General features: G+C 33.0%; 1 protein-coding gene and 1 long non-coding RNA gene across 4 annotated transcripts in view; one reads left to right on the forward strand and one right to left on the reverse strand.

Moving 5' to 3' along the window:
- NELL1 (neural EGFL like 1) overlaps nt 1-16,629 on the forward strand; it is an 855,798-nt gene that overhangs the window by 826,436 nt on the left and 12,733 nt on the right. For all 3 annotated transcript variants that reach the window (XM_074274304.1, XM_074274305.1, XM_074274303.1), the window contains one exon: nt 12,073-12,266. In XM_074274304.1, coding sequence (XP_074130405.1) covers nt 12,073-12,266 — 194 coding nt within the window. The remainder of the gene's footprint in view (nt 1-12,072; nt 12,267-16,629) is intronic.
- Nucleotides 1-16,629, reverse strand: part of LOC141546465 (uncharacterized) — a 132,470-nt gene that overhangs the window by 67,145 nt on the left and 48,696 nt on the right. The gene's annotated exons all lie outside the window — the stretch shown is intronic.

Below are 16,629 nucleotides of genomic sequence, written 5' to 3' on the forward strand. Positions count from 1 at the left end.
TGGCCCTGCCTGATATCAAACTTTCAAGAAAATGTTTTACTTGATCTCAGAAATGAGCTAGTTGACTCTTCAACTCCTAAGGCAGGTATTAAACTGCTGTTATGCTATTAAAACTTTAGCACAGTAATTCTTCACAGAGAACATGAAAAAAAGAACAAGTTTCAGGCAAGATGGAATAGAGTTTGATGGTTGCAGACATAAACATTTTATGAATTATATGTTCTTCGAGGCTCAAATAACCTGAGAACCTTGAATCGAAAAAGAAAGCAGATTTCCCAGTCACAAGCCAGGCATCTGCTTCTCAAAGGAAAAAAAAGAAAAGGGGAAAAAAAAGTAATAATGGCTGCTTTCACAAACAGTGAAAATACCAGTCCCAGAAAATTAGATCTAATGCAAGCTAAGCAGAAGAATTTTACTGAAGAAATCCTCATCTGTGAATGGAGTATTTAAATAATGAATGCATAAGAAGTGCAAAGAAGTCATAGGGAACCATTATTTACGATAAGAAAAAAAAATGGGTACATGCTAATGGTTATGGACTTGTGTACAAAATACAAAGCTTGCTATTTGTTTTCATTGCCTTTTTGTCATAGGCATCCGCTTGATGATTTGAGGAACTCTCCTGGGTGAATGTCTTTGTGTTTGCTCAGCATAGAACAACAGTTGCAGTATGTAAATAGGGTGCCTCTTCCCTTCAGAGGCCTTGGGATATGTATAATAGATTAAGTTGGCTTTGTGCAGAGCAAACAGGTCTGTATTACTGAGAATATGAATAATGTCAGTTTCCATAATTGCTAACATCTGGCTTTCCATAAATCTGTTAAATTGCATGGAAGCAGAATTAGACTTCTATGTCATAAGTAAAGCAATTACATGAAAGTCTGTAGGCATTGTGGCTCTAGATTCCTCTGTGAAGTTCTTTCACTTTTGGACTGGGATGGTGTTCTCTGTGGTGGACCCAAAAGTTCTTCTGTGCACTATGAGTGGACCTGGTCAGGGAAAAATTTGACAGTTTATTCCCAATTATTCAATGCAAAATCACCAACAATGAGGGGGGAAATGCAGTGGTAACCTTAGTTTAAGCAAGAGACCCAGCACTCAGAAAGACCAAAGCTTTCTACAGATGCTTGCAGGGTTGAAACTAGTTAGGCTGGAGATTTATGGGACGTGGTCAACCAACTGGTCTTTCCTTTCTGGAGCCATCTCATGCGGAATGAGCCTAAAGTTTTCTTTTCTTTTTTACAATGGACTTTTCATTGAAATTTTTGCCACTGCACCCATAGTCTTTTCCAAATAAATATCTTTACAGTGGAAAAAAAGATATTCTTTATTAGAAGGGATGAGATGTTGTTTGCTGATGAAAACAGTAACTAACTCTTCATGGTGTTGTCAGGCTTACATTAGCACTTTGCATGCATTATTACATTTAATGCTCACATTCTTTTGGGAAAGGTGCTATTATCATTCTCCATTTTTACAAATGAAAGAATGAAAGCTTGGAGTTTAAGTGACTTGTCAGGGTAACACAATTATTAAAAGTCTGAAATAGGATTAAAATACATTTTACTGACTCCAGTGAATTAGAACATGTGTGAGATGTGGAATTTAATTATATAGAATCATGGATTAAGAACTAGAAGAGAATTTAGCTACTCCGACTTTACTACACCATGTAATCTCAGACTGGGGAGACTTAGATTTGAATCGCATTTCTAGAGCTCAATAAGTGTATGGCCATTAGCTACAAACAACACATTTAGTCCTCAGTTACCACAACAGAATAATAGCATCACTGATGTCAAAGAAGGGAGTATCCAAACTAACTTTTTTTCCATGTGACAATTGGGTTAAATGGCTTGCCCAGGGTCACACAGCCAGGAAATGTTAAGTGTCCAAAACCATATTGGAACACAGGTTTTCCTGACTTCAGGGCCACTGCTCTATCAAACTAGTTATTTCACATTTCTTTTGGAATACTGAAATCCTATGTTACCATTCAGATCTATATAAGTAACTGGGATAAAGTTATCAGACAAGAAATAATCATGTAAAGTGATACTAAATCAAATCTAGAATTAAATATTTATTAATGAAAGATGATCATGCAAGACCTATTCTAGGTGATAGACAGAGATTAAACACTTATCTTTGGTCTCAGGAAGTCCACATTCTTCATATGTATCTTTGCTACCTGCCCTTGTCCTCATTTATTTTTCTATTATCTTTAAGATATATATATATATATATATATAGAGAGTAGAGAGAGAGAGAGAGAGAGAGAGAGAGAGAGAGAGAGTATTGTGAGTGTTAGAACATCTATCTCTATCATCTAGAATATGTCTTGCATAGATCAGCTTATTAATAAATGTTTGTTTAATTAAGAACTTAATCTAATGTCATTTTATATGTATTTCTCCCTTGCACTCTGTGTATATTCTTATGATATAACCTAATTAAAAGAAAGAATATCTACCTCCATCTTTTTCACTCATTCTAGTAAATATCAATATTTATTAAATTATCAATAAATATTAAATATCAAAATAGAATGAAAATACTATCATTTGTATTTCTTACACCTTTTGTGACCTTTTAAGATACTAATATTATCGAAATATGAAAACCATTTGTAGGAGAGGAGCCAAAATGGTTGAAAAGTTGGTAAAGCCCTCAGCTGAGCTCACATAATATTCCCCTTCATTTTTAAAATCATTCAATTTGAATTCCAAAGTAGTAGAAGCAACAAAGGGTTTGAGTGAATCATTTTTTTTTAATCAGGATAATTTAGGAGGTCAGTAAAAAAGGTGTGTTATATGGGGGTGACCCAGAATCCTTGGAGATAAAATACCACAATATGACTGATGATTGTGACAGAAGCAATGATGGTAAGGGGACCCTTGTATTAGTACCAGAAACAGGATCAGACACTATTTGGCAACTCCATTACCCGTATCCATTTTCTGGGTCATAATTTCAAGAGCAGAGAGAAGTACTTAGGAGGACTGCTTTTGGTCATAAAAGGAATAGTAACACTTCTGCTTCTAAGGAAGCAATATCTATTAAAATCTCAAGAGATCAGGGATCTTTCCTAGCTAAAGATCAGAGGGCAGACCACCTCAGGAACACTGAAAATGTCCCAAACTATCTGAATATTATGGAATATTATTATTCTGTAAGAAATGACCAGCAGGATGATTTCAGAAAGGCCTGGAGAGACTTCCATGAACTGATGCTGGAGTGAAATGAGAGGACCAGGAGATCATTATACACAGCTACAACAAGACTATAATGATGATCAATTCTGATGGATGTGGCCCTCCCTCTTCAACAATGAGATGAACCAACTCAGTTCCAATAGAGCAGTAATGAACTAACCAGCCACACCCAGCAAAAGAACTTTGGGAGATGACTATGAACTACTATGTAGAATTCCCAATAACCCTATTTTTTGTCTTCCTGCATTTTTGATTTCCTTCACAGGCTTATTATATACTATTCCTCAAAATCTGATTCTTTTTGTACAGCAAAATAACTCTTTGGACATGTATATATATATATATATATATATATATATATATATATATATATAGTATTTAATTTATAATTTAACATATTTAACATGCATTGGTCAACCTGCTATCTGGGGGAGGGGGCAGGGTGGAAGGAGGGGAAAAATTGGAACAAAAGGCTTGGCAATTGTAGTGCCGTAGAATTACCCATGCATAGATCTTGTAAATAAAAAGCTATTAAAAAATGTCCCAAACCCAGAACTAGCTCTGAAAACCACAGTATAAAAAAGCCTCGAGCTTGATACAGCACCCCTTCCACCACCATTCCAATGCTAGGAACAGAGCTCAATTTTAACATAGACCAAAATTAAGAAAATGGGTGGGAAAATGAGCAAACAACAACAAAAAGAACCTGACTATAGGAATCTACTATAGTGATGAGAAAATCAAACCACAAATTCAGATCAAGCCAATGAAGTCAAAACAGATCAAGCAATGCCTTAAAGAAAAATATGACTTTGTGCTCAACAAGAATTCCTAGAATAGGTAAGACTAATTTTCAAAATTAAAGAGTGATAAGAGGAAAAACTAGGCAAAGAAATGAGAACAAAGGAAGAAAATTATGAGAAGATTATTAACACATTTTGGTAAGAAAGAAGAATTGGACAAGTAAAAGTTAATACTGCTTGGGAAATAAAAAACAATGAAAAGTCAAGAAAAAATAGAAGAAAATGTAATATATCTCAATGGAAATATAGCTGACATGGCAAACTGGACTATCTAAAATCTATGATATCAAGCAAAGAGAGTAGACCTCATATTTCAAAACTCATCAAAGAAAACTATCTCAATATTCTATAACTAGAGGATAAAATACAAATTGAAAGAACCTACCAATCACTACCTGAAAGATCCCAAAATGAAAACTCCCAGGGACATTATACAGCCAAACACCAGAATTATCAGGCGAAAAAGAAAATATACTTCCAGATGATAGAAACAACAACCAACATTAAAATAACATAGACCCAGAGCCAAGAACATACAAGATTTAGTAACTACCACATTAAAAAAGCTCGGATTTTGAAATATAATATTCTGCAGAAGGAAAAAGAGCTGGAACAACAACCAAGAATTACCTACCCAGAAACTGAGAATGAATTTAACAAAATGAAGAACTTTCAAATATTCCTGACAAAAGACCATAGATGAATAGAAAATCTGAATTTCAAATATAAGATTAAAGAGGAGCATAGAAAAGCAAACATGAATAAGAAATCATAAGGGACTCAAGAAAATTAAACTGTTTACATTTCCATATAGAAAATGATTCATGTAATTTCTAAGAACTTTATCATTATTAGGGCAGTTAAGAGGATTCTATATAGAAAGAAGGCAAGGGAGTTAATTATGTTGGGAAGAATTAAAAACTGAAGAAGCAAGGAAGAAGGATGTCCCGGGAGAAAAAGGAAGGTGGAGGGTGGAGGAAGAAGTGAAAAGTTTTGTTTTGTTTTGTTTTTTACAGTGGAGGAGAAAATGCTAGAGACAGGGGGCAGGCAAGGCTTGACCCTCATTTTTAAATTGGTTTAAAGAGGGAAAATATAAATATAGTCATATACGTGTACTTATATGTATACACACACTCAACTGATAAAAGAAATCTAATTCAACAGAGAAGTAAGAGGGTAGGGGGTTCAGAGAGAATTAAAAATAGTAAGGGAAGGATGGATTAAAAAATGGCAATGATAAAAGGAAAAGTGACTTTAGAAAAGTTACAGGATAAAAAGAGAGAAGAATAAACAGAAGAAAATAGGATGGAGGGAGATGCACAGTTAGCAATCAGAGCTATGAACTCATTGTGAGATGAACTCATTCCATAAAAGAGAAGCTGATAGCAAAAAGGATTAGAAACCAGAATCCAGCAATATATTTTTAAAAAGAAATTCACTTGAAACACAGAGATAAAAGAAGGGACCAGAGCAGAATTTATTGTGCTTCAATTGATGAAAAAAGACAGGGATGACAACAATAATCTAAGACAAAGCAAAAGCAAAATAGAGCCAATTAAAAGGGATGATCAGGGAAACTACATCTTGTGAAATGGTACTGTAGATAAGAACATACTTATTAAACATACATGCACCAAATGGCATATAATTTAAATTCTTGGAGGAAAAGATACATGAATTACAAAAAGAAATAGTAAGTAATAATAATAATAATAATAATAAATTAATAATAATATTTTCCTATTCCAGACCCAGAGAAATCTAAATACAAAATAAATTAGAAAGGAGAATATTTTAAAAATTAGATGTAATAGAAAGTAGCATACATTTTATTTAACTGAACACAGCATTTTCACAAAAAAATGACTATACATTAGGATATAAAAATCTCACAAATGAAGAAAAGCAGAAAGATTATCCTTTTAGATTATAATGAAATAAAATATATAGCCAATAAAAGTTTGGGGGAACATAGATTAAAATTAATTGGAAACTAAACAGTCTAATCCTAAAGAATGAGTAAAAGAACTCAACTTAAAATAAACTCAAAGAAACAATCAATAATTCTTTTTCTTTTCTTTTATAATTATAATTTTTTTTGACAGTATATAGGCATGAGTAATTTTTTATAACATTATCCCTTGTATTAATTTTTCCATATTATCCCCTCCCTCCCTCTACTCCCTCCCCTAGATGACAGGCAATCCCATACATTTTACATGTGTTACAGTATAACCTAGATACAATATATGTCTGTAAATCCAATTTTCTTGTTGCACGTTATTAGATTCCGAAGGTATAAGTAACCTGGGCAGATAGACAGTAGTGCTAACAGTTTACATTCTCTTCCCAGTGTTCCTTCTCTGGCTGTAGTTATTTCTGTCCATCATTGATCAACTGGAAGTGAGTTGGATCTTCTTTATGTTGAAGATTTCCACTTCCATCAGAATACATCTTCATACAGCATTGAAGTGTATAACGATCTTCTGGTTCTATTCATTTCACTCAGTATCAGTTGATGTAAGTCTCTCCAGGCCTCTCTGTATTCCTCCTGCTGGTCATTTCTTACAGAGCAATAATATTCCATAACCTTCATATACCATAATTTACCCAACCATTCTCCAACTGATGGGCATCCATTCAACTTCCAATTTCTAGCTACAACAAAAAGAGCTGCCACAAACATTTTGGAACATACAGGTCCCTTTCCACTCTTTAGTATTTCTTTGGGATATAAGCCCAATAGCAGCACTGCTGGATCAAAGGGTATGCACAGTTTGATAACTTTTTGGGCATAGTTCCAAATTGCTCTCCAGAATGGCTGGATTCTTTCACAACTCCACCAATAATGCATCAGTGTCCCAGTTTTCCCACATCCCCTCCAACATTCATCATTATTTGTTCCTGTCATCTTAGCCAATCTGACAGGTGTGTAGTGGTATCTCAGAGTTGTCTTAATTTGCATTTCTCTGATCAGTAGTGATTTGGAACACTCTTTCATATGAGTGGATATAGTTTCAATTTCATCATCTGAGAATTGTCTGTTCATATCCTTTGACCATTTATCAATTGGAGAATGGTTTGATTTCTTATAAATTAGGGTCAGTTCTCTATATATTTTGGAAATGAGACCTTTGTCAGAACCTTTAACTGTAAAAAATTTTTTCCCAATTTGTTACTTCCCTTCTAATCTTGTTTGCATTAGTATTGTTTGTACAGAAACTTTTTAGTTTGATGTAATCAAAATCTTCTATTTTGTGATCAATAATGATCTCTAGTTCTCCTCTGGTCATAAATTCCTTCCTCCTCCACAGGTCTAAGAGGTAGACTATTCTCTATTCCTCTAATCTATTTATGATCTCATTCTTTGTACCTAAATCATGGACCCATTTTGATCTTATCTTGGTATATGGTGTTAAGTGTGGATCCATATCTAATTTCTGCCATACTAATTTCCAGTTTTCCCAACAGTTTTTTCCAAATAATGAATTTTTATCCCTAATGTTGGTATCTTTGGGTTTGTCAAAGATTAGGTTGCTATATATGTACCCTTTTTTGTCCTTTGTAGCTAATCTGTTCCACTGATTGACTGGTCTATTTCTTAGCCAATGCCAAATGGTTTTGGTGACTACTGCTATATAATATAGCTTTAGATCAGGTACGCCTAGACCACCTTCATAACAATCAATAATCCTTAAAGATAATAACAAAAATAAGACAACATAGTATAATTTGAGATTCATGAAAAGAAGTATTTAAAGGAAAATTTATATTTTTAAATACATACATCAATAAAAAAGAGAAAAAAAAACCTGATCAATGAATTGTGCAAGCAATTAAAAAAACTAGAAAAAGAGCAAATTGAAAAATCTCCAAATAAACACCAAAATGGAAATCCTAAAAATCAATGGAGATATTAATAAAATTGAAAGTTAAAAAAATTAAATAAGAATTAAAGCTAGGATCTAATTGTCAGAGGAAAAAATAATAAAATTGGTAATTGAATGGTTAATTTGACTTAAAAAAAACCCAAATTACCAATATCAAAAATTAAAAAGGCCAATGCATCACAAATACAGATGAAATTAAAGCTATACAGAATGAATACAGAGAGGCTTGGAGAGACTTGCATGAACTGATGCTGAGTGAAACGAACAGAACTAGGAGATCATTATACACTTCAACAACAATACTGAATGAGAATGTATTCTGATAGAAGTGGGTATCTTCGATAAAGAGAAGATCTAATTCAGGTCCAATTGACCAATGATGGACAGAATCAGCTATATCCAGAGAAGGAACAGTGGGAAATGAGTGTAAACTGTTTGCATTTTTGTTTTTCCAGGTTATTTTTACCTTCTGAATCCAATTCTTCCTGTGCAATAAGAAATTCGGTTCTGCACACATATATTGTATCTAGGATATACTATAACACATATAACATGTATAAGACTGCCTGCCATTTAGGGGAAGGGGTGGAAGGAAGGAATGGAAAATTTGGAACAGAAGTGAATGCAAAGAATAATATTGCAAAAAATTAACCATGCACATATACTGTCAAAAAAGTTATAATTATAAAATAAAAATTTTAAAAAAGAAATTAAAAAGCTATAATTAGGTGTTATTTTGCTCAGTTACATACACTAGTAAGACTGACCAAATGAAATGGATAAATATTTACAAAAATGCAAACTATTCAGATTAACAGAAAAGGAAACAGTATACTTAAATAAAACCCCATCTTGAAAAAAAAAAGAAATTTAACAAGCCATCAGTGAGATCCCTATTTAAAAAATTCCAGGACCAAATACATTTATAAATAAATTCTACTAAATATTTAAGAAACAATCCCCAAATTGTAAAAAACTATTTGAAACAAAAAGAGTAAAAAGTCCTACCAAATTATTTTTATGACAAAAATATGGTTTTGATATCTAAGCCAGGGAGAACAAAAAAAGGGAAAAGTATAGCCTGTCTTCCCTTACATATGTTAGTGTAAATATTTTAAAATACCACCAAAGAATTTATAGCAATATGCTTAGGATTGTCATACATTATGACTGATGCATTTCACATAAGGAATAGAGATATGTTTCAATATTAGGAAAATTATGTGCATAATTTACCATATCAACAACAAAAAACACCTGACTACACCAATAGATGCATAAAAAAGCTTTTAAAAATAAGGAAAATTCATTCCTATTAAAACATTAGAAAGTATGGGAATAAATGAATCTTTATTAAAATAATAAATAGTATTTAAGGAGGATAAACTAGAAGTCTTCCCAATAAGATATGCAGTGAATCAAGGAAGTTCGTTATCATCATTATTATGCACTATGGTACTAGAAATAGTAGTTATAGCAATAAGACAAGAAAAAAAAAAACTGAAGGATTAAGAACAGGCAAAAAGGGAACAAGATTCACTTTATGCAGATGATTTTATGGTATACTTAGAGAAGTAATAAGAACAACAAGAACTACTCAAAAATTTTTAGTAAAGTTGCAGGACATAAAGTCACCTACATAACCAACAAAACCAATAGGAAGACAAAGGGGAATTTTATTTAAAATAACTGTAAAAAATATTAAAATACTTGGAAGTTTATCTGCCAAGACAAACCTAGGAGCTATATAAAGACAATTACAAAATATTTTTCATACAAATAAAAACAAATTTAAATAATTGCAGAAATAAAAATTTCTCTTAAGTCAATGTGATAAAAATAGCAATTCAACCTAAATTAATTTATCCAATGCCATACTAATCAAATTATCAAGGAATTATTTTAGAGAGCACAAAAAGTAAGAACAAACTTCATCTAAAAGAACAAGATGTCAACAAAATCAAAGTAATCGCAATGAAAAAAAAAAGTGAAAAAAAGGCAGTCTAGAAATACCAGATTTTATACTACAAAGTGATAATTATCACAACACAGTGGTGAATTTGTAGAACAGATTATATGTACAATTCACAGTGATTTAATGCTCAATAAACCCAACTATTTAAGTTTTAGGGGCAAAAATTTGCCATTAGAAAAATTGAAAAGCAAATGGGCAGGAATTAGGCAAAAACCAATATATCTACATAATAAGGTCAAAAAGGGCAATGATTTAGTCATAAATGATGATATCATAAGCCAATTATGGGATCATGGAAAATATACTTTCTAGATAATCTACGGATAAGGGAAGAAAAAGTGGATTCACAAGAAGCAAAACGAACAATTTTGATGCAGTTTTGTACAAACAAAAGCAATGAAGCTAAAATTAAAAGGAAAGCAGAAAACAAGGGGTAACATTTTTGTAGCAAGTTTTTTTTTTTCTGATAAAGGTCTCAATTCTCAAATCTATAAAGAATTAAACCAACTTTATAAAAATAAGACTCATCCCCAGTTGATAAATGCCCAAAGCATATGAACAGGTAATTTTCTGGGGGAAAAAATCAAAGCTAACAATAGTCACATAAAAAATGCTCTAAATCTAATCTAAATGATTAGAGAAGTGCACATTAAAACAACTCTTAAAGTAGTACCATCTTATACCTAGCTGAATGGTCAATGTAACAGAAAAGGTAAAAGACAGAGGCTGGAATTGATATAGAAAAATAAGAACACTAATGCACTATTGGTAGGGTTATATGTTGGTCAAGCTATTCTGGAGAACAATTTGGAACTATACAAAAAAGGGTTATAAAATTGCACTTACCCTTTGATGAAATGGATTTATAAATACAAAAATATTGGTGACCTAGATTTGAAAATTGAGGGGATGGCTAAATAAAATGTGCTGTGTGATTTTGATGAAACACTATTGTGCTATAAACAAATGCAGAGCAGGATTATTGGAGAAAAATCTGGGAAGATATATATGAAGTGATGCAAAGTAAAGTCAGGATAAAGAGAACATGGTACACAGTAATAGAAATATTGTAATGAAAATGAAGCATTTTTTACTTTACTTTTGAGTTTTTCTGCAACACGGCTAATATAGAAATGCTTTTTTCACAACTTTACATTTATAGTTTATGTAATACTTCTTGTCTTGTCAATGGATGAGCAATGGTCTAGTAGATGCCTCTGTTCAATGGTTCATATCACTGCTCATCCATACCAGCTCATTTTATATGATTCTTGTCTGTGCCCTCCCACAAATCGTTGATAATTCATATGCCCAATATGTTCAGGGCCTTCCTCTGTGTGTTTTAACAATTCATGTGTGGCTTTGTACTATACAAACAGTTCATCTCTCCTCCTTCACTTTTAATACATGAGTAACATTCCTCTTTTTTCACTGATACTTCCATAGACCAATATCTTTTACTATTTTTTCCTATTGAAATCACCATTGGTTATATACAGTAGCCTATTTGGATATGCATACCATATGCTCTTTCTTTGCCTTGGGAATCCCTATAGTTCCAGAAATTATTTTGGACCTATTTACCAGCCTAATTTAAACTTAATTTGAGGTCTTCAGAAGGTAACTGAACAAAAAAGAAAAAAAAAAAAAAAGGAGGGAGAGAAGATTTAGGAACAATATCCAAATTTACCTATGGAAAAACTGCAACCTTATATGAAAATTTTTGTGTTTATCTTGTTAGAGTTTATTTAACAATATATTGCACTTCTGAGCAATTTCTACTTATGAGTGACTGGTTCACAGATATGGGGAAAAGGTTATTGGCTACCAACCTGAGGAAGCTTTCATTAAGCCATGTGCATATGGAACATGATGTTCTCCATTGTAATCCTACAAATCACCTTAATGGGCTGAGAGTTACTCTAAAGGTTTTCTTCTTTCTATCCAGTGGACAATCCATTATATCTCATCTAAGAGATAAAGCTCTCCTAGCAACATAGCTTCATTTTTTTTTTTTTTTTTTTTTTTTTTGCATTAATGAGCCAACCATGTGGATTTAAAGGTCAGAATAAACTGACTGAATTGTGGAAAACAAGGAGCTGTCTCAGGTCCTGACTCTTCTGAGATTCCTGTCAGCCTTTGTCGGGTGTTGCAGTGCTAAGGTGTTGTGCAATCTCTTTTCCTTGCAGACATCGATGAATGTGCCTTAAGGACCCACACCTGTTGGAATGATTCTGCCTGCATCAACCTCGAAGGAGGGTTTGACTGCCTTTGTCCTTCTGGGCCGTCCTGCTCTGGGGACTGTCCCCATGAAGGCGGCCTAAAGAGAAATGGTCAAGTGTGGACTCTGAAAGAGGACCGGTGCTCAGTGTGTTCCTGCAAGGTGAGGATGGAGGTACACAGCCAACTGTAGCCATTGCAATTTGTTTTTACTCTACTGCTGGAAAGCTAGATGGCTCAGGCAGGCCTAGTGACAAGAAAGCCCAAATTCAAATCTGGCCTCAGACACTTATTAACTGTGGGACCCCAAGCAAGTCACTTAATCCTGTTTGCCTCAGTTTCCTCACCTGTAAAATGAGCTGGAGAAGGAAATGGCAGACTGCTCCAGAATCTGCCAATAAAACTCCAAAATTGGTGGGGGGAAGGGGGAGAGGTCAGACATGACTGAAGGAACAATGACTAAATAACAATATGTTCTTGACCCAGCGGTTCTCCCATAGCTATTCTCAAATCCTTATCTCATTTTAGACTGCACTAAAGTTAATGATGATGCTCACCTGCAGACAAACCTGCTCTGAATTTGTTCTTTTCTCTAATGAAAACCAAAGTGCTTTGTTAGGAAAGAAAAGTATGGGTAGAAAAAAACAAACAAACAAACATTTTTCATGCTGAGTAACTTCAAGTTTAGTCAATTGTGCCTGCATAGAAGCAGTAATAAGCTTCCATTCCACAGACTGATTAAAATGTGTTTTGTTTTGTTTTGGTTTTTTGCTTTAAAAAATTAACTTTTAAAAAACTGGTTTACCTTAGTAAGAAATTATCATTCTGAAATCTAAAGCCCAGATTTGTGCTATTTGGAAACACATGGACTTCCATTTTGTTCAAGTGATTAATATTATTATTTTAGGTAGCCTGGTAACTGATGTCTTATTTATTATTCTCAGTGCTGGGCTATTTCTTACACTAAATTCTTTGCAATTGAGTTTAATGCTTATGAAAATAAATAGTGTCATCATCTGGTTTTGCTTTATGTTTTGGAAAATGGCCCTATTAAAGTGTTTTATTTCTTAGCATTTATTTCTTTTTTTCTTCATCTTTGCTATTTATTTCCATTTCATTTTACATTATTAGAACTCTGTGTATATCTAAGTATATATATACACACAGAGAGACACACGTGTGCTGAGTTCTGCTTTAAGGCATAAAAGCATTAAACATGAGATAGGGGAAAAAAAGCTACTTGCTTCAAAAAAAGTGTTGCAAGTCTTCCTTCTAGAGTTTAATTTCCATTCTCCTCCAAGAAAGAACATGATGAATAAAGCAGTCAAAAGGGACTGAGAAATCATCAAGCCTTCCCTTCTTCATTTAAGCCACATCTAATCCTATCCAGAGAGATAAAAATCTCTCTGTTTTAAAGATTTCATAAGATATTTAATAGAATTCCAGAGAGGATCTGGAAAAATATTTAGTCAGGAGAAGACTTTTGGAGGACTCATGTTAATTATCTTCCTGTTTTGCTACCAAGCAGCACTAAAAAGGATTAATGAAAATAGCAGACACACAAATTTAGGCTTATTTTCAGGACAAATTTTAAAACAATTATAACTCACAAGTCAAATGGATTTCTTCAGGAGTAGTAGATTCACTATGACTTAAGACCTTCAACCAAAATCTAAATTATTAGTTGTTAAATGTATTCTAGTGAGGATTTCTTATAGATGACATGGTGGACTAGATAATCAACTAAATTCATTTCAACTCTGAAATTCTGTACATAAGGTATTTTACTGCCTTAATGCTTTTTGCAATGTTCAATGCTAGTCCAATGTATTACAACTTAAGTTCCTTCCTTCTTGTTAGACTATCATTAAAGATGATATAGAGATAGACCATTTATAAAGGGCTTACTATGTGCTAGATAGTACTAAGTGCTGTGAATACAAAAAAAAAAAAAAAAGAAAACAAGATGATTCCTATTGTCAAGGAGTCTCCATAATAACAGAAAGGATGACTCAAAAGGGAGGAGGAAAACAGAGGAAAAACTGGTAGAGAGGTAGAATAGACCAGAAACTGAGTAAGAAGTAAGGCAAATAGTGTGATTGGGGCCACTCAAGATATAAAGATCATGGGAAATCTCAGCATTCTCCTCAATGATCAAGAAAAGAGAAGGAGAGTCACAATCTTTTAAAGAATATCTGGCTACATTTTTAAGTCAATCATTAAGGATCACTTGAAACACACCTAGTCCAGTAATGGAGACCTAAAAAAGGCACTAGATAAGGCCCTTGCTCTCAAAGAACATAAAGTTGAGATCAGACAAATGTATAAAATTATATAGTAATTAAATGATATAGCAAAATTAAAATAACTAAATGATATAGTATTTTCAGTAAAAGACAAGTTCTAAGAACATTTGCCAGAGAGTCATTTCCAAACCATAGTTCTTACACTGTACATCCTCTTCATTTTCCTCATGCAAATTAGTCTCTTGTCTCAGCAACTCTGGCTCATGATAAGGAATACTTCTGAGTAGTATTCCCAGGCTATTTCCAAACGTATTCCTCTTTTGCTAGCTCCCCTTTATATTCTGTTTTGCTTATTTCTATTTAGATCCTAAGTCTGTAGAACAATGCCCAGAAATGATTAAACGTGCTTCTTTTTTTTACTTATCTCTTCAGAAAGTGAGAGATCAGTATGACTAAGAAGTAACATACTTATAAAGAAAAGAATATTGGCTTTTGAGTCAAATGTTTTGGGTTCAAATCCTAGCTATGTTATGGCTTAATTATGTGACTGTAAATAAATTATTCTATCCAAATAGATTCAAGATCTCAACCTGAAACCCATAGATCCAGACCATGGATAAGTTTTGGGAAGTACACAAATTTGATTTTTAAAATTATATATTTATTTCAAAATAACATTTCTTTTATAGTTCTGTGTATTTTATTTGACACACTTAAAGGTAATATTCTGAAAAAGAGTCTATATGCTTCACCAGGCTAACACCAGGGAAATCATAACATAAAAAAGAAAATCTGTTGGAGATCTAGTCTGCTACATATATATATATATATATATATATATATAAAGAAAGGGCTACAAAAGAACATTGCTATGTCTCAAATATTTGATCCTCTGACCTTCTTATAGTATTCAGAGAAAGTTGCACTTGAGCTAATCTTAAAGGAAAAAAGAACAATTAAATTGCAAAACAACACCAAAAAATGCTGATCATGTTTATCAACACCCTTCTAAAAGATCCTAGTTAGTAACTATTTAGCAATATTAACTGCAAGAATATGGAGACTTTCCCAAGTTGTCCAGATATTTCTAGTTTGTGGAGGTCATAAATGAGAAGTTTGCTCTAGTAAAACATCTGACTGGTATTAAATAATATTTTCCTTTCTGGATTTTATTATTTGAGTCAATGAAAAGGCCAGGGGACTTTTTAATCATTAAGAATTCCCCAAGCTTTATTAATTAACTACATTAATTACCCAAGTAGCCTGAGTTGATATATTCAGCTATAATTTTTAGAGTGTCCCCACAGTCTTAGGAGAATTACTTTAAGAATGCCTGAGGAGATGAGTATTCCTGGAAATCTTATTTTGTTGATACGCTACTTTCCTCATTAATATAGCAGAATTTTAATAAATTCTATAAATGCAGCTTGTTAACCAAGTTTATAATATAGTTTTGCAATGGTAGTGGTTGATTTAAGTATAGACAAAGGAAACTTGTATGTGTCCCATTCTTTAGGTCATTCTTCCAGAAGTAAACTTTTTTTTTAATTTCTGCATCATTCACTTTCATAAGATGCAACTGGAATATATTTTTTTTGTATTTTATTTTTCCAATTACACGTAATGACAGTTTTCAGTATTCACTTGTATAAAATTTTGAATTCCACATTTTTCCCTTACCCTCCCCCAAATGGCAAGTAATCTGATTACAGGTTATCTATGTACAATTTCCACATTAGTCATGCTGTGAAAGAATAATCAGAACAAAAGGAGAAAAAAATCACAAGAAAAAAAAGTGAAAATAGCATGTGTCAATCTGCATTCAGATTCTATAGCTCTTCCTCTGGATGTGGATTGCATTTTCCATCATGGTCTTTTGGAATTATCTTTTATCATGTGCAATTGAAAATTATGTTTCCAATCATGGATAAAAATTTCTTTGGGGCCACTTAGGCATCTAAGCAGGCAATTACAAATCCATCAATTCTGAAATAGAGACATGCCAATAGGGGTGACTAACAGATAAAATTATTTTCTTTGGAATCATGAGATTCTAAGATGCTCTTGTTATTCAGAGTTAGGAAAAAAATTTATCTTGCCAGTAGCATTTGTTATATGAGTTATCACAGAGTTAATGCCGAGTATCAATATACGCAAAATGAAAGTTATTTTTCCCTTTGCTATTTTCATTTCCTACATAGAATGGTAGGCACCAATGTTATGATTCAGTTGCAAGAGGGGATTTGGGACACACAGCCAGAGATTGGCTGGCACCTGAGT

The sequence above is a fragment of the Sminthopsis crassicaudata genome, chromosome 6, assembly GCF_048593235.1.
Source record: "Sminthopsis crassicaudata isolate SCR6 chromosome 6, ASM4859323v1, whole genome shotgun sequence".
Taxonomy (NCBI): Eukaryota; Metazoa; Chordata; class Mammalia; order Dasyuromorphia; family Dasyuridae; genus Sminthopsis; species Sminthopsis crassicaudata.